The sequence below is a fragment of the Ruditapes philippinarum genome, unplaced genomic scaffold, assembly GCF_026571515.1.
Source record: "Ruditapes philippinarum isolate M1 unplaced genomic scaffold, ASM2657151v2 ctg2349_1_1_1_1, whole genome shotgun sequence".
NCBI classification, from domain to species: Eukaryota; Metazoa; Mollusca; class Bivalvia; order Venerida; family Veneridae; genus Ruditapes; species Ruditapes philippinarum.
The window spans coordinates 95541-114676 of record NW_026865513.1 but is presented as its reverse complement, the minus strand read 5'-3'; the positions used below and the strand labels follow the sequence as shown (position 1 = coordinate 114676).

Sequence of the window (19136 nt, the reverse complement as noted above, 5' to 3'; positions counted from 1 at the left end):
CTATTGGTGAAGCAATTTTCAAATACAGTAAAAAAAAATTTAAGCAGCTATTTAATGCAGCATGCAAAGAAAATATGATGTGAAACATCACAGATGACTGAGGAGAATTTTTTGTATCAAAACAAAAAGTATTTTCATAAGACAGATGGAAATTAGAAACACACAAGAAACTTGTACACATGTACAAATTACATGTTTGAAAATAAATCTATATAATGATAATCTCATATTTACGCTTCTACTTTAAGCAATTCAGAATCTGCATGTCTTTTTTCTTTAAATGTGTATTAAACAAAAAAGAAAAAAAGAGAAATTTATTCCACATTTTGTTGTTAATGTTATATTATGCTCTGTTCAAATTTTCAAGATCTATTATTGTTAAACTTGAAATTGACATAAAAATTTTTTTGTGGATTGTATTTCTAATGACAGAATTCAAATTTTCTGACTGTATGGAGAAATTCCAGGATTTAAGATGAAATACCAAAAAGATTATTTAATTCAAATTTTTTTTTGCAACATATATATTTTCACCATACATAATAAAAGATACAAGACGGACAATTAGTAAACTACATACATTTTCATTGCAAAGATATCATGCAAAGTATACAACATTATAACATAAGGGGAGGAAACTAGAATTACATTTTGGAACTTTTTTTTCATGTCAATACCATATGAATATAAAGCTCCATCAATTGCTATAATTTATACTTATGTAAACAACTTATCTCTGATAAAAAAAACAACATTAACAAAACAGTATGAAACTTAAGAACCCAACTAATGGCAAGATCTCTCAAGGGAAGATACTTATAATAAATAAGAATCATTTAATAACTAAGTGACCTCCCTTGTCTAAAAATTCTAAATATATCAAAAACGGTGAAAAAAAAATAAGGCTATCATCCTGGAACAGACCTGGGGTCTAAAAAACCAGGAGTTTATATAAGGTTCATTCTATTTCATTACCTTATAAATATAGTTACAAGTTTTACTCCTGAAAAATACATAAGGGTTTAATCCAGGAGATTGCCAAAATAAAAGGAGTAAACAACACACCTGAGAAATACATAAGAGCAATAAAAGAGATACAGTGCACAATATATAAGAAAAATTCATGCTGTTAAAGTAGTATATCCATGTTAGAAGTTCTGGGTACATATTGATCTATATATATATTGTATATACGGTAACTATGGTGACAACAGATACCTGCATTGAGGCTACACGTGCCTCGGACGCTCTCCGCTCCTTCTCTCTTGATGGTATCAATTCTAAATAAAAATAATTTTCAACATAAACACCCCTCTGTTACTACACCATGCTGGCAGTTTTTAATCTCATAGATGGCTTTTGAACCAGTGTTATAGGCACAGCATCAAAATGCTGCAGTAATTTATGTGCTTAATTAAAATTAATGTGAGCCGCGTCACGACAAAACCAACATAATGGGTTTGCGACCAGCAAATCAGTTTGCGCTATCAGTTTCTCTACTTGTAATAGAGTTGGTAGGCAAACAGCATGGATCCTGATCAGACTGCGCAGATGTGCAGGCTGGTCTGGATCCATGCTGGTCGCAAATGCACTATGTTGGTTTTTTCAATTTTGCCTTTTTAGGTGCTCTTTAGAGACTCTGTTGTTTTTCTCATCTTTAGAATTTAGAAGCAATATGTAGAAAAGTAAAGTAAAAAATTGTTTTCAATAAGAAGTTATCAAAACAAAAATATCGTGCTGAACCAGTTAGCAGAAGTTCTATAATAATGTTAAAGTCAATGACATATAGCATCGAAAACTGAGAAAAAGAAATGTAAAAATAAATCATTGATCTCATCCTGTTTTTCTAAGCTACAGATTTTTTGGGATGGATTTTAAAGGCACATTATACCTCAGACATGAATAATTCTTACTTTTTTAGAATGGCAAAATTATAACATTTAAAGAATAGTTATATGGCATGTAAGATGCTTGTTAACCTGAAGAATGCTTTAAAAATGCAAAATTATTTGTCAAAATGTAAACAAAGTAGTATTTTGACTTCCAAACAAAATACCAAATCACTACACTTTAGTAAACTGTACAAAATATCAAAAAGCAACAGAAGAAAAAGAATTGGTTCAGAAAATTGGCCAATGAGTAACATTTTAGAAAACTACCATAATTTTAAGTACATGAAGAACAAAGTGAAAAATATCAGTAAGAATGAGTCATTTTATACATAATTCTTTGTGATTTGAACCTTTTTGAATTTAAAAAGTAATTCAAAGTGCAAGACAATTAACGGATGACTGGCAAACGAAATAAGGGCAGTGACAGTGTGTTGATTACTGGTTTCGTACCTATTATATTCATCAGATTCAATGTCACAGCACCCTTAACAACCTTGCCACAGTGAGTTAAAAAAAAAAAAGAAGAAAAATCCTATCTTTGTGAATGAGTCACACTCAACAATTAAGTTCACTGGTAAAGTACAACAATTCACACTTATCATAAAAAGAATTCTGATCAATAATAAGCCTATTCTAATGAAACAAAAGAGACAAAGAAAAACAACATTTGTTATTGCTGATGATCGACAATTATTCATTCTAGGGTTTAATCCTAGCATCTGTTTCTGCTATTCAAAGCTCTCTTAAAGTTTATTATAAGCACTCCAGACCTCCTGTTTTGTTTAAGTGTACTTTTATTTAGGTACAAAAATGTATGATAATCACAAATTTAACATTTTACAATAATTTAAAATTTTAAGCGAAAACATAATTGTTATAATAATGTTTCCTACAACTTTTTTTTAATTAAGGACAATAAATTGTTTTTTCTACGCTAAACTTTTACAGAAATAGAAATAATATATTTGCTGGAAAAAAAAAACAACATAAATTTTCTCCCTTGATGAAATTAAATACCATTTTCATATTTTCTAAACATGACAAACAGTTTCCTTTATTACAAACTGTATTGTTTCAATTAAATGCCCAATGGGCTTGAATTTTTTCAAAAGGGAGGTCCTTATTAAAGCTATAAAATTTTTAATAAAGAAAATTTAATTATAAAAATCATATACTATATTATATATTATATTATGATCTAATATAATAATAAAATATTATATTTCTTTAATCATAAATGAAATATTGAGATATATTGATGAAATAAAATGCGTATTTTCAGTTTCCGTATTTTCACTGAAAAAAAAATATTTTTCACTGCAGTGAAACATATTTTCCGTATTTTCACTGATGTCTTGCCGGACTACTTTCTTTTAAATTCTGCTTTCAAATTTTAATGTCAAAAAAAGAGAAAAATGTATATAACGAACAGAAAATTCAAGTTTTTTCCATAAATACATGATTTATTTTCATCTTGTGGCATGAAAATTACTATATTTCACTCGTGGCTACCGCCACTCATGAAATATTTATTTTCATACCACCCGATGAAAATAGATCATGTATTTATAGAAAAAACTTGAATATCCTCTATATATTTCTTTAATCATTTTACATTACTGGAGTGCCATTTATTTTTTTTGCGATATTTCTACTGTATGACTACCCAAAAAAGAGCTTTTCTGCCTATTTTGACATTTATTTCGTTATTTATGTGGATTGAAATTATTTTTCATATTCATTTCTAAACATTTCATTTTTTTGATACATTTTCGAAATTTTTATAAAAATTAGCAATTATCGGGATGCAAGAGGAAAATATAGCGTTTTCAAGGGAAATTATAGCGGGAAACACCTTCTACTTGGCTGTAACATTTGTGGAAAAAATCACTGTATATAAATATATTTTATCTTTATATGTGGTCTAAAAGAATGAAACCAATTTGGAGAATAAAGACAAAATGTATACAGGATTTTTTTCTCTCTAACATTACTTGTTAAAAAAAAAACACAACGTTTTTAGTTAATGAATATATCTTAATTTGATTCAACAGTTATGACAAAAGTCATCCAAATAGTTATTAAGACAAGGTGGATTCTGACAGTATCCATCAAGCTAAAACGTTTCATGACGTCAGTAACATTAATTTCTCAGTGCAGGCTGACAGATGTACGTGTATAAATGACACAATACTAACATCACACGACTACCAGATAAATCTTGCAACAAGTGACAAGATAATGTAATGTTTTATAACTGTAGGTATCCCTTCTGTTTTAATATACTTCACTAAACTTTATGACAGATGATTTATTTTTCATAGTGACCGACTATCCAAATTTAGATTCATAATTTTTTATATAAATTAGGTTGTTTTTTATTTTTAGTAACACTGACATTGAAAATGTCATCAGACTAGTCTTTACAGCTATACTGGTGGAGGAACTGACCTCTGACCCAACTTTGTGCATCATTTAAGGAACAACCATAAAGTTATAGAACAATGAATATTATTTTATTTAAGCTAGAATTGCAAAAAGTCTGTAGCAGATTTGAACCCACACTGGTTAGAGGCGAGTGACCAACCAAAAACATTTGGCCTGTCTTTTTTTATTTATGACACAAAGCTTCTGCATCTTTAAGTAAGAGAGCAATTATGGCCAAAAATGGTGTCCATAAATCCAATAGCTTAACTTTATAAATTTATAGTGTCTGAACTTAATTTTTGAAGAGCCAGGACAAAAATATATGGTAACAGATTATAAACAGACTCATTCAGATATAAAGCCCTGATGTGCTACCATTTCTATAAAAGTAATATAAATTCAAGTATTTAAAACAAAAAAAGAAATATTAATTACCTTTGTCATCTAAGAAAATTTCTTGTTTTCTGCCGTCTTCTGTTTCCAGGTCAAGCCGTATAGTTTTATCCCCATTATCAGACTGACCTTCCATTCCGAAGTTACTTTGACCTACGACCTCAAGGTTTTTGTTACTTCCTGATTTATCAACAGGTTTTCTATCCGAATGTTTCACACTCGTCTCGGACCGATTGGTGAGGTTACCGTCACCTGCTCCAGTTCTATCGCTCAGTGGTGCCTTATCTTCTGAATTCAACTGGAAACCTTCAGCGCGTATTTCTAATGGACCAGTGCTTTGCAATGAGTTGTCATGACGGGATCGATCTTAAATAGAAATAGAAAATTTAGCCTGTGACGGGAAAGTTGGTCTGAAATAAAGTAAATTTTGGCTATGATTGTAAAGTCGGTCTGAAATAAAGCAAATTTTGGCTTCCACATTTCCAGTTTAGGTAAAAACTAGTAACTAGTTAAAACTGGAAATACCCATTACCATCCACATTCCTCTGTTTTGTCAGTCTATAGACAGACAGTGTGATGATGGGACTGACGGACAAGAGCAAATCTATATGCAGCCTAACTCCCCCTAAGATGGGGGCTAAAAATCGACAACTAAAAATACATAATTAAATCTTTAAAATCATATCTATATTAGCATAATACTGAATTAAAGGAGCCTATTGTACATCTCTTCAGTTCTCTTCAGGATACATGCCCCAGACTTTTACTGACATGAACTGTAAGTTAAGAAAATGCCTGAAATGATTTGGACGTCTAGATTAGGTCTTGCATTTAGTACTGTTCTAGGACTTAAGTGCAAAGTAAGCCATGCTGGTTAATAATACATTACAGTAATAGTGATAAATGTTTTAAATCTGTAACCCAATAAAATCCTTATCATTCCATAGTGCTTAAAACTTAACTAACTGCAGTCCTAAACCAAATCAGACTTTGAGCTAAGTATAGGTTAAAGTTTATTAGTACGAATTTACAAAATTAAATTGGTCAGGGGCAGCACAGCCGCGCGACCAATTAAATTTTGTAAATTCGTACTAATAAATTTTAACCGGCTAAGTGTTTTAAATTATTTTACTAAACTGTCGATTTACTAGACTGATTAATAGTTTGCCGACTTACTAAAGTAAATGTGTTACGATTCATTTGAAATACTGCAATCCTATTGGACAAAAAATAATTTCAAGCACTAACATCTCATAAGATCTGTAAAATCTAATCAGTTTAAAACACTGGCTCTGATTATTTAACAAATTCAGACCTTGAATAATTAATATCCCCTGGTGACTGTGCACTATAACATCTGAGATAAAAGGATGGCTAAAGCGTGAATTTTTTTAACTTTAATTTCATAAAAGTATTCCCATCCTAGAGTCAGTAAAAATTAATTAAAATCTCTCTCAGTCATAAAATCCTCACCTTAGTGCAATAAAGGCTTAACGCCTTATATCATTTAATAGGAGTGTCCATATACATTTTTTGTTTTTGGTAAATCATTTATTTGTCAAAAAACTTGTGAAATGCTCATGAGCTTCAAAAACAATCTTTTGGACATATTTATATACAGTAATTAACATACAAACAAATTTCTATTTAAACAATTTCAAACATTTTTGTTTTAACATACTTTTAAAGTTCAGGGGCAATAACACTTTTTTGTGGTTGGGTTAACGTCTCACCAACACATATGATGATGGTGGAGGAAGAACTCGGGTGCCCTTCCATGCATTATGTCAAGCACAAACTGGCACCTGAGTAGAAATGAGGTTTCATAAGCTAGCTGATAGCTTCCTCACATGACAGAGTCCAAAGTCCCTATTAATTGGCACCTTAACTGTTCGGGCATATTTCAAATGTCCCTACCATTTAATCGACTTGGCAATTTAATTTTTCTAGGTTAAGTCTGAAATAATTTACTGTAACATTCCAATAAAATTGTTTAATCACATTGAATTTGTTACCATCATTGCAGTCAATACTAAAAAGAAATCCAGAAGTTCATCTGACTCGTTTGTAGTCCAATAGGTGTAAAACCATCTACATTGTTGGCCAATGTTTAAAGATCCTGTATGTTTTGTGATTGATATTGTTACTGTCTGTATACCACACTTGCAAAAAACTATATATGTATATAATTATGCAAGTAAAACAATTTTCAAACATTGAAGAATATGTAAAATGTGTACTGCAAATATTTAAGCACATTATATTTAATCAATAAATCATATGCATTCATTTCTTATTAGAAAATTTGACTTAGAATTTATAGAAAATAAATTTCTAATTATCTCCCTTTATTTACATGAAATATTAAAATCGGTAATATCTTTATAAATAATGCTTATTGGAACTTACAATATTGACAAATCTTAATTTGAGCATCATATTTATGAAATAAAACCATGAAAAAAATGTGTTACAGGATCTTTAAGGGAAACCACTGAGATTTTTTAACAAGATGGGACAAGAATGATGTACCAAGATATTTCCAGAAGATTTAGGTACCATTTTATGTAGGTCCACACTGCAATTGTTCAGATCATTCATTTACTCTGTTTTTTGTTTTGTTTTGTTTTTTTTCCAGAATAATCATTTGCATCAATTTTTAATTTAATTCTGAGTATATTTTTTATTGATAGATCCATACTCTGACCTTTTATTTCTCTTCTCAAACAATTCGAATAAAACAATCAGGATTATACAGGGATCTATGAATTATCTTTTGCATGTCTTTGAATCCTTTAAAGTGTCCCAGTTGATCTACTATATATAACAGATATAAATTTTATGTTATTATGCTATTTGAGCTTAGTGGAGTTCCTTTAAATGTTAAATATCAGGTTTGCTCCACAAGAGAAAACGAAGCATAAAATTTTCGATGCTTAAATCTTTCTGCATCAAAGTAAGAATGCTTCGTTAGTTATGGTACATAAATAACCTGCCATTAAAATGGTTATTTAAAACATGCAATACAATAGATAAAAGAAATCCACTCCCCTTCTTCATTCATTCATCCAACTCAGTTTATTTTCAATGTAAATTGATTTACATTCTTTCCCTGGAATATTTTCTGCATTTTTAGCTTTTTTTATTTTCCAATCCAATTTTGTTCCAAAATTTATGTCTGTGTGTTGAATTTCTTAGATGGACTTGTCCAGCTTCCAATTTTTGGATTAGCCTATTATCAACTTTTGGGGATGTCAAGATAAAAATTTACAAATATAGAGCCTGGCACCCCTTTTTCCTCTTAATTAATATAACAGACTTTAAATGCCTTTCTTTGAATTTGGAACAGTTCATTGTAAATGTTAAGGGTTTTTTGAATGAAAATGCAGAAACTTAGCTGTTTAAACCTAGCCTTGTGGGATTTCAAATATATTTATTGTTTATTAAAATCATGAAATCATAAATAAACAGTCTGTACCCAAAGTTTAGAGAATTTAAGAGATTGAGATAATTATTTTTAGCTATTGTATGAATTGCCACCTGGATTTTCCATTAAGATGAGAGAGTTAAGAATTATGATAGAGGAAATACTACAATGCCAGGAAACTATATTTATCAATCTAAAAAAAAGCAGGAAGTTTCTTTGAGTAAAAAAACGAAAGAAAAAAGGAATAAACAAAAAATAGTTGATACTTGGGTCTTAAAAGATTGTGATATTAATATCAAATTTATACTGCTAAATTTATAATCAAATTTTGATATTTTGATATCAAATTTACACTGCTGTCTTTATAATCACCTTATGATATCAAATTTTGTACTGTTGACTATTATTAAATACATGTACATATTGCTGAATTCATTATCACTGTTTGAATTGTTATTTGAAATGCATATTGTAAATATTTTTAATAGAGCTTCATTATCAAAGAAATCAACTTATTAGCAAGTACATGTTATAAACTTATAGTTTTTGAGTTTGGCCAGCCACACTTTCTTAGAAAAAGACCCTCAGTGGAAAATTTAGCAAATGCTAATTACAAACCATCAATGTTCCTTAAGCTTAAAAATTAAAGTGGGGATTATAAACTTGAAGTTTACACAAGAAAGAATCCAACTCTCCTGTAGGGATTTGAACCTACAGTTGAAAGAGGCAAGGGAGGCCTGGTTTCTATCAGTGCTCAAAGGATTAGACATAAAATATTCAGTCTGTAACAAGGAATTTGATAATGAAATAGAACAGCTAAAAAATTAAAATAGAAACAACCCTGTCATAATACATCATTTAAGGTACAAGAAACTCATGTCAGATCTGGATCATTATCACCAGTTTATCACCAGATTTACTTTTCACTGTATTTTACACCATAGCCATTAATCTCACATATTTTGGATTATTTTGATTATATGGGTTATTTCTGACATGTTGTTCTCCTCAAAGAAACAGAGGTTCCTTGTTTATCAATAACGTATCTAGAATTTCAATTAGATCATTTAATAGCCAATAAAGTGGTGCTTTACATTGATTACTTCTTAAGTGTTTGTCAGTAATAAAATCACTCTTTATTATGGACAATAAGGGTAGAACAGAATAAATTCGAAAATATGTGACAGGTCAGTTGTAATCCTACTCCCCGGTTCCTCAAAGTAAGTTCAAATAAAGGGAGTGTTTACCTCCAATTTGTCCCCACAATGTCTGGTCAATGCTGTAGTTTAGTTTTAGCACAATAAAAGTGGGGACTACTCAGTGCAGAACAAAGGGTATGTTAAACCATCTGACTCCAGCCCTTGTAGGCCAGAGCTTTTACCAAGCCTCACTTTTCTCTAAGGTTCTGTTTTCAGAGCTCTCTCATAATTGTTTTGGGGGAACAGTACCAGTGTACCTGTAGGAGGGGGAATTGTCACACCTTTAAATAAATATGCAAAAATGCAAATCAGAGTTATGGGACTTGTGCCAATCATGTTTGATAATCATAGAGAACAAATATGTGTGAAGTTTCAATCCATTCCCTTTAGTATTTATGGAAATACCAACATAAACGCAAAAACTTAACCAAGAATTTCTAAGTCGAAAAAGGGGCATAATTGTGCAAAAAAGCAAATCAGAGTTATGGGACTTAAGCCTATCATGTTAGATTATCATTGAGAACAAGTGTGTGAAGTTTCAATCCATTTCCTTTAGTAGTTATGGAGATACCAGCTTACAAGCAAAAACTTAACCAAGAATTTCGAAGTCGAAAAAGGGGCATAATTATGCAATAAAGCAAATCAGAGTTATGGAACTTTTGCCAATCAGGTAAGATAATCACAGAGAACAAGTGTCTGAAGTTTCAATCCATTCCCTTCAGTAGTTATGGAGATACCAGCTTACACGCAAAAACTTAACCACAGGGACGCCAACACCGACAAATGGGTGATTGCATTAGCTCGATTATTCTGCGAATAGTCGAGCTAAAAATAGGAGTAAAATACCATATACCCTTTTTAGGGAGTGGGGGTAATGGTGACAAATTTCTTCACATTTGCTTGGTCACTGCTAGTATTTTAATACTCAGCTTTTGCAGCAAAATATGCCAAATAAATCCTTATTTTAATCCTTTAATCCAAGGTTTTAATATTAAATTTTACATTGATTGTGTGGAAAAAGAGGGGAGAATAGAAATTTTTGAGAGAAGTTATAACTCACAAACATTGTCAAGGTCATAAAGCAACTTTCTAGCTTTTAACTAGCACTTAAAGACCAACATTGATCTAGCTACTAAAATTAATGTTTAACTGCAGACTGTACTGAGAACCTAGACACAACCAACAAACCAGCTGGCTGAACGCATGTATACTTTTTGCATATGCACATGTAAATTTTAATATCACTAACTGAAATTTAAACCTGCCAAAAATGCTCTCAATCCAGTTTGTAATTTTTCAACAAACATGTCATCATGAAAACTTTCAAGAGCAATAAACAAAATTTTTCTTTATGAGGGGAACTAAATATGGACCGCAAAATTGAGCATAAGTAGAAAAAAATTTCTGCTGATCCAGGTGAGCGCTTGAACATAGATATCTTTTTCTACCGATGCTCAATTTTGAGATTCATATGTAGTTCAATCCCCCCTCTCCTGCCCCCACACCCTTCCCCATAGAAAAACCTTTTCTCTAATCCTCATCATTTTACTCATATTCAAAATGACTCAATTATATTAATGAAATATATATTTCCGTAAGGGTGAAATAAAGCAGTCAAATTTGTCTATTGAAAGTAAGACAAAGGTCACTCTGACAGTCAGAAAGAATTTGCTATCAATAAACAAAATAGAAACCAAGATGTTGGCCCTAAAAACTGACTGGTTTTCTGTACCATATTCATAATTATGGGGTAATTCTTAAGCACAGGTCTGACAATTAAAACATTTCAAAAATACCTGTCTAATCCAAAGCATTATCTTTAATTTTTTTTTTAATTATTTTAAATCATTTTTTGATTGATTTTTAATTTAAAAAAAACCAATAATGTTTTCCTACATTAATAGATAATCAATTCATAACATAAGTGCAAGTTATAAATAAAGCAATATTTTTTGTTCACAAGAATCATTTTATTTTATCATTACAGTTCCTCTCTACAGATATTTATGTTTCATGGATTCATCCTTCTTATAATTCATAAAATACAAATAAAGAACAACCATTATAAGGAACTTCAATCTATACCTATAATAATTCTCTTATTCAATTTTGTATCAAAGCAAAATAACAATAATCTATTGTATTTTATCTCATTCTATCTTAATTCATAAATACAAATAAAAAGAATGCTCACAAATATGTTTAACTAATAAATAAAAGAATACTTACAAATATGTTTAACTAGTACCTCTTAATAATATTTAACTTATCCAGTTTTGCACGTTAATCAAAGTATAAATGATTTTACCGATTTTTTACGAGTGTTTATTTGCAACATTTGTTAATTAACATTTAAAAGTCTCTTGCTACAAATTATTCCCAGCGATATTCTTACAGTTTATGAACGTCTATTTAAAAAGCTATACCACTCTACTGAATTTGTCTACCTTTTAGACGCACCTTTCACACTAGGTGTTCTCTTCTCACAAAACAAACTTCACAGTGGCTAGTAACTGTTATGTATTAACATTTACAGAACATAAAAGTGACATCTCAGTATATAAATAGATTCCTGTAACAATATCCTGACAGACCAGCTATTTTAGGCTCAACGATAAGAAAAAAGAACAAAAAACGCATTAATATTTCATATCATAAAAGACAATATTTTTTTTTTTCTTATACTTTTTAATAAGGTATTTTAGCATTTTAGACAAATGGTTTTATACATAGACAAATGGTTTTATACATATATATAAACTAGCTGTCGCACGTGTTTTCACGCATGTTACATAAAAATGATGTAAATGCATACATAATTGCGGGACTCGCTTGGACAATACGTAAAGTAATTGAAGTCTGAATTATTATCTAACAGATTGAATAATTCCCACAAAAAACATTACTGCCATATTTATTATAAGCACTTTTACATTTTACGCTGTATTCATGAAATATTTGTTTAAAGGGCACTGAATTTTTTTTTTATTCTTGATTTCATTGATACGAAATAAAGAAATGTAAAAGCAATTTGGCAAGAGGCAGACTTTGCAATAATTTAATTTAGATTATTTAGAAATCATTATAAATCAAATTTTGTTATCGTTTCATATTTAAATTTGTTTATTATGTCATAATTCAATTTTTTTATGTCATTTTTTTCCCTAGTTACAATAAACTTTACAGATTTTCTCTTTAATCTTTTTTTTAACTTGTGTTTGTAATTCACATATCATTTATGATTTTATAAATTTTTGTTACTGTTTTTATTTGAATATACTAAAACAAAAATGTTTGGTTATAAATACAGCTTGTTGTTTTTTCTTTAAAAAGGAGAGAAATTATAATTTACAACCTGAAGGGGGAAGTTGTTAATTTTTCAATCTCATGAATATTAATTGTAGAAAAATTATATCTCAAGGCCTACAGTTGACCCATAAAATTATGACACAAATTGACATACAAAAGTCAAAGATCGCCATAATTTATGGTACAGACCTTTGTCATATTTTATGTAATATACTAACTTTAACATATGTGTAATAACATAATATGACAAATGACGTAACTAAATAATAAAGTGTGTGATGATAGAAAATTAGGCCAAAAACCAAACAGATCCTGTCCTAATTAATACGTCAAATTTTGTAAAAATATCCCAGCTGGTGATTTGACACAGCTTATAAATGTTACCAAAATGTGTGGAAATGTAGAACTAGGGTTACAGAGGCCCATGAAGAGAAAATGCACGTAAATAATGGCACAATGTGGGAAAAGGAGCAATATCTATTTTTGGACTTGACGACCTTGACTTTCATCCAATTGACTTGAAACCCTCATCAAAGTAGAAGAGTCAAGGCAAGGTACCAATATATCAAAGATATCTGCCATATTTTGCCTCAGTGACCTTGACCTGACCTTACTGACCTTCAACCCATGACCTGAAACTTCAACAAATGCTAGAGATTTATGGAAGGTAAAATAAACACATCAAATATATTCAGAGGTATCAGTCAAGCAAGGAAAGTGTTATAATAAACAAAGTACATGAAAAAGATCCGAACAGATTGTAGGTCCAAAGAACTGGGAAGGATTCACTAAAATTATGTTTCCTGCAACTGATGTAATATAGCAATTTTAGAATCCTGGTGGCAATTACAGACCCATAATGCACATCTGTTCAGACTGACAAACCTATTTCCTGTTGGTTCTAGCATACTGAAATACCCTAAAATACCATAGATAATGGACTGTTCCAAATTCAAAGGTCAAGGACAAGTTCATTACACAAAATTAAATGAAGCAGTGTAAAGATTAAAACACTTTCTAAAATATAATTTATCAGATGCTTACAGTAAATCACCGTTTCAGATCAGTTGCAGATTTGACTTATAATAAAATTCATACAAAGAATTGCATGATCTTCAAAAGCAAAACTTATACAAGTGTGTTTTTCTTTTTTTTTGGATAAATTTTAGCTTGAAGAAAAAAATGTAAATCCTTATTCATCTTTACAAAAGTGTAGTGATTTCACATAAAGATCTAAGATCTAACAAATAGTGTTCCAATGACGTCAATGAAATGCTAATTCAATATATCAATTCATAAGGAGGTCATATAGGATAACTATAAGCAATATAACCGGTTATTTTAGGAACTATTTATCTCTTTACGCAGATAATAAAGCTAGTTTTATGTATTAATTGCTCGCTTTATACAGCCACATTTCAAACTGTAATAAAGCAATGCAGTCTGCCTCTGGTATAAGATAAAATCGTGAAATAAATGTTTGGTTCCAGTCTCATAACAACAGTATTGTATTAAAACACCCTACCATATGTTGAACACATAATTTATGACATAAATGTCATATCAAATTAGCCATGGTAATCATGTGTTTTTATAATATCACCATTCATTCATGAAAATCGGAAGTAAATTCTTTAAACTACATAACGGATTGTGTACTGGTATAATAATATCTTGTCCAGAATCCTTCAATTGACGTAAATCTGAAAACAATAATTATAAATCTATCTTTTTCTCTTATCTTATTGTTACTGGATGTTAAGAGATAAGATAGAAAGAAAAACATAATCACTTAAGAAAGCCTTAAATGACGAAATTGAAAAAAGTTTATGTTTGGTATGACCGAGCCTTGAGATTGATGGAAGAGTTAATTGCAAGCTACCATCCACGCCCCCTGAGGGACTGGTATACGTTTGTTTCTTTAATTCAAATAATGTTTCTGTCAGTCTCCTTGACGTCAAGACTGGTTACTTACAGGAAGTAGATTATAGACTGGTTCATAAAAATATGCACTTCACATTTCACTGCTGAGTTTAAATAAATTCACATGAAATTTAAAATTAAACTAAACTTCTTTTTTTCCCATTTACTATAAGCTTGTCATACTTGAAAATACATTATCTTTTGTGGGGAAGCTGTAGACCTTACACCTGCTGTTATTCCTCAATTCTATCCCAAAATAGAGTTGCTTTCTTACAGCAGCTCAAATTTTGATATTGACATCCCATTTAAAGCTGCATGCCTCCGAATGAGCCAAAATATTTTCAAGAATATTAAACTTGATAAAAATGTACTAAGATTTTAAGAAAAGTTAAAATATTTAAGATTCAAGATAATTTACATGCTATGTGCTTTTATGTGCTTTTAATAATGGCTCAATTTGCAGTTTTTATCACCATCATAATTATAATAATTTCAACTGCATTTGTAAGGGCTATTTTTGTATATTTTGACTCTTTTTCGTAATTTACATGGATTGCAATGTTACTTTCTATATTCACATCACAATATTTTACTTTTAGCCACATAATTATGAAAATCAGCAAAAATCTGGAGGCAATTGCTGCTTTAAGTTAAAACATTGGAATAGCTACGGTATTCCAAATTCATAGTAGGGCAAATCTGTTAAACATATTCATCAGGTAAAGAAATTTACATTTTGGATTTAAAAAAAAAAGAAAAAAGAAAAGAATATCAACCACACTAAGTCACCATCCTGATGAAATTAAGGTTTTTGCCCTACTGCAATATGGAATATCTGACAGTCATATTTCAAAAATACACTTAAGGTGCGTATAATTATAAGCTACGAACACAATAATAACTAAATCGGATACCAATGAAGAGATGGTGATGTGAGTCACTTAAATAAAGTATAAAGACAGGTTAGTCTGTAAGTGCATGCCATCTGCTTTAACTTTATGCTGTTGGTCACTATATATTATAATTTTAACATTTTGATAATTAGAAATTTAATCCAAAATCAATTTAGAATCATGAACAATAACTACATAATTTTGGCACAAATATAAGAAAAATATCTTTAAAGGAACTCCTGACTGAGGTCAAAAAAACATAAAATCATAAAATTTGAATTTTTTACATAGTTATCGGCTGGGGCACTTTAAACAACAAGAGCCTGGTTTGAGCCGGGTGATGCTCCCTGAATAGGTTTTGGATACAGGAAAGTACACCTCTTGTAGTTTCAGTTATGTCCCTGGAAAAAGTTCAAAGTGCAATAATTCCAAAATTAGGGAAGGCAAAGTTACTCTTCTTTGCACTGCACTTCTAATCAATGTGATCTATCAACCTACAAAGTTTCTTGTTGATATCTCTTATGGTTTCAGAGTTATGTCCCGGACAACTTAAAAAGTAAAAATAAACAAAGGGCAATCACTCCAGAATTAGGCAAGGCAGAGTTATGATTCTTGTGCACTGCGCATCTACTCATTGAGATATATCTACCTACAAAGTTTCATGTTGATATCTCTTATAGTTTTACGGCTATGTCCTGGACAAGATTTTTCTAAAAGGGGAGATAATTCAAAAATTAGGCTTAACAGAGTTATGGTTCTTTTGCACTGCACTTTTACTCAATGAGATATATCTACCTAAAATGTTTCATCTTGATATATCTTATAGTTTTAGAGTTATGTTCCAGACAAAGTTCAGTGTTAAAATTAACAAAGGGCAATAACTCAAAAATTAGGACAAAAAGAGTTATTGTTATGCTCCGGACAAGACAACTTGCAGACAGACAGACAAAGCGCCAACTATATGCTCCCCCGCATTTTGGGGAGCATAATGAATCATGCAATAGGCAATTAGGAAATATACTCAGAAATAATTTGAAAATTGTACTTTTGTGCTATTCTTAGTTTGATTTGAGTGAAAAGTGCTGCAATGCTTATCAATTTTGTGTCATTTTTCACAATTAAAATAATAATTCTGGAAAAAGGAGTGAGTGAATGATCTAAAATTTTGTACACGTCAAGTAATTGGTTTAGACCTACATCAAAATTTTAATGCAACATTAAACTTTAGAAATTATTTCTAGTCCACTCAAGTTAATAAACCTCAGTACTCCACTTTAGGATAATGCAACATTCCATATGTAATTTACAATATATGTGACAGACTTGTTCTATTTGTATTTGGAATGATCCATTTTGAGACCACGGTGATGTAGAGTACAGAACCAGTGAGCTGGCTCCTAGCTCTATATTGGTAGCATAGACATTACATTGTCACTTTTGACACATTATATTATATATGTTATCTTAATTTGCTGTTTTTTTTTAAACAAAATTGTACACAGCTTCAATTTTTAAAACAGTTCATTGTATATTTTCATGATATCAAGATTACAATTCCAAGTTGGTCAGCCAACAGTATAGAGCCTTGTCAGACTGCATGGATGTGATGACTGACCTGGGCAAAGACTTTCCAGCAGGGTACAGGTTAAATTTAACTCTGCATGTATTTCAGTCTAATATCAAGGTATATATGTTATAATGTATTTTCAAGACTTTCTCCGTCTGCTATGATAGAAATTTAATTCACTAGGATCAGTACAGCTTCAGGATGATTGATGATAGATATCTTGTATTTGGTTTACCAATTTGCTTTATATATGATGCCAGAGTTTTATGTTTGTTTATATGTTTGTTTGTAAGTGTGAGCATGTGTGTGGTTGGCAGGGCAGTGGGGGGGGGGTTAAGTTTGGAATGAGAGGGGGTGGTGGGGTGTTAGGGAAGGGTGGTTAAGTTGGGAATGAGGAATATTGAAAACACATATTTATTTGCATTTTAATTAATTAATTTTTTCTTTTACCTGTGACTTTTTTATGGTCTTTTTTGTGTTTTGTTCGAGTTTAATCATTCATCTCTTAAGTTTGTATACTGGACCTGATTTGAATCTTAAACTGCATAATAGTGTTGTGAATTGTTTTGATATTACTATAATGAAATTAGGTAACCACTAGGTTGGCCTAGCTTAGGAATGGTGAGTATTCTATATAAAGACCAGGGAAAACCATTCAGAACAATCTAGGAAAGGTTCAAGCCAACATAAGATATTGAAAGCAACTGTGAAGATAAAAGAGGAATACTTTAAAACTGTCACACTGCATTTAGAAGGCAATATCTCCATTTAACATATTGTCACCAGGGAGATGAAATGTCAAGAAGTCTAGAAGCATTAAAATCCCTCTTGCATTATTATAAGGAATGGAAAACTCTGCAGATTTACATTTAAATGTTCTTATATAATCTTACATTCAGACACAGATGTATCATTTATAGTATGTAGGTTATAAACTATATATCTTGAATTCTATCTAAATTTTTCAAAACTTTTTCAGCCAAAAGCTTTTTCAGAGCACAATGTACAGCTTTATACTGCTCTTTCATTAAGTACACACCAATACATGATACACCCATCCAGTTACAATATACTGACTAGAACTTAACGTAACTATAATCTCCAAGGGGAGCAATGGCCTAATGGTAACGGTGTCTATCTCTCAACACTGGGTTGTGGGTATGAGCATACTGAGGGCGCCACCATGTTTCCTTATATGCAGTTCTAGGAAGTTGAATTTAAAGTGGATCAAATAATACATTCATCAAAATAAAATAATTTTTAATCTATTACCCTTTTAACAGTTGGCATTATAAGCCCAAAGCCACTTTTTATAGTTCCATTTTTATAAAACTGACTTGACTTGACCAAGCAAGGAGAAAATACAGTACAACTCTCATAATAGGCAAATGTTCTACCACAAGAGCAGCCATTTTAAAATACATTTTTTATGATTTATATCATTAATGTCAACTTACCTATATCTTTGATAGGTGAATCGTTTCTTGGGGTACCCTAAAATGAGAAACAAAATGTATTGAGATAACTGACAGCAACTGTCAAGATATGTAATTAATTACATATTAATTGCTATAAACTGTTTAAATAATTAACAGGTGTTATTTTTTTTTTTAAATCAACATAATAATCAGCAATCTCTATCAATGAACACCAAAATAATCTGTTAATCTATATTCTATCTTAACTACATACCCCATTAACAAATTGTTCAAAGCAGATTTAATATCTTATTAACTCCCATCTATGAACACAACAATGACTCTTAGACAGGCAAGTTGTTTAAAGCTGCATGCCTCAAGATTCATGCTAATTTTCATGAAAATTTTGAAAATGTATTCCAAATTAAAATATTGCGAAGTGAACAATGACAGTTATAACACATTGCTAACAGCACTAACAATCCACGTAAATTACCGGAAAGATGTCAAAATATGCAAAATAGCCCTTACTGAATTAATAAAACAGTAGAAATATGGTGATAAATACTGCAAAATCATTCATTAATTGCATATAATATGTAAACTATTACTAGAATCTTGAATCTTTTTGCCATTTTCTTGAAATATTTTAGCTCATCTGGAGGCATGCAGCTTTAACTGTCTAGCC

General features: G+C 30.6%; 1 protein-coding gene across 2 annotated transcripts in view; it reads right to left on the bottom strand.

Annotated features, from left to right (window-relative positions):
• Window positions 1–19136, bottom strand: part of LOC132729413 (uncharacterized) — a 53630-nt gene that overhangs the window by 3277 nt on the left and 31217 nt on the right. Inside the window, exons 10-12 of one of the 2 annotated variants that reach the window (XM_060715181.1) lie at window positions 18488–18524; window positions 4755–5078; window positions 1219–1280 (exon numbers count right to left, since the gene is read on the bottom strand). In XM_060715181.1, coding sequence (XP_060571164.1) covers window positions 1219–1280; window positions 4755–5078; window positions 18488–18524 — 423 coding nt within the window. The remainder of the gene's footprint in view (window positions 1–1218; window positions 1281–4754; window positions 5079–18487; window positions 18525–19136) is intronic. The other variant, XM_060715182.1, reaches the window with a different exon arrangement.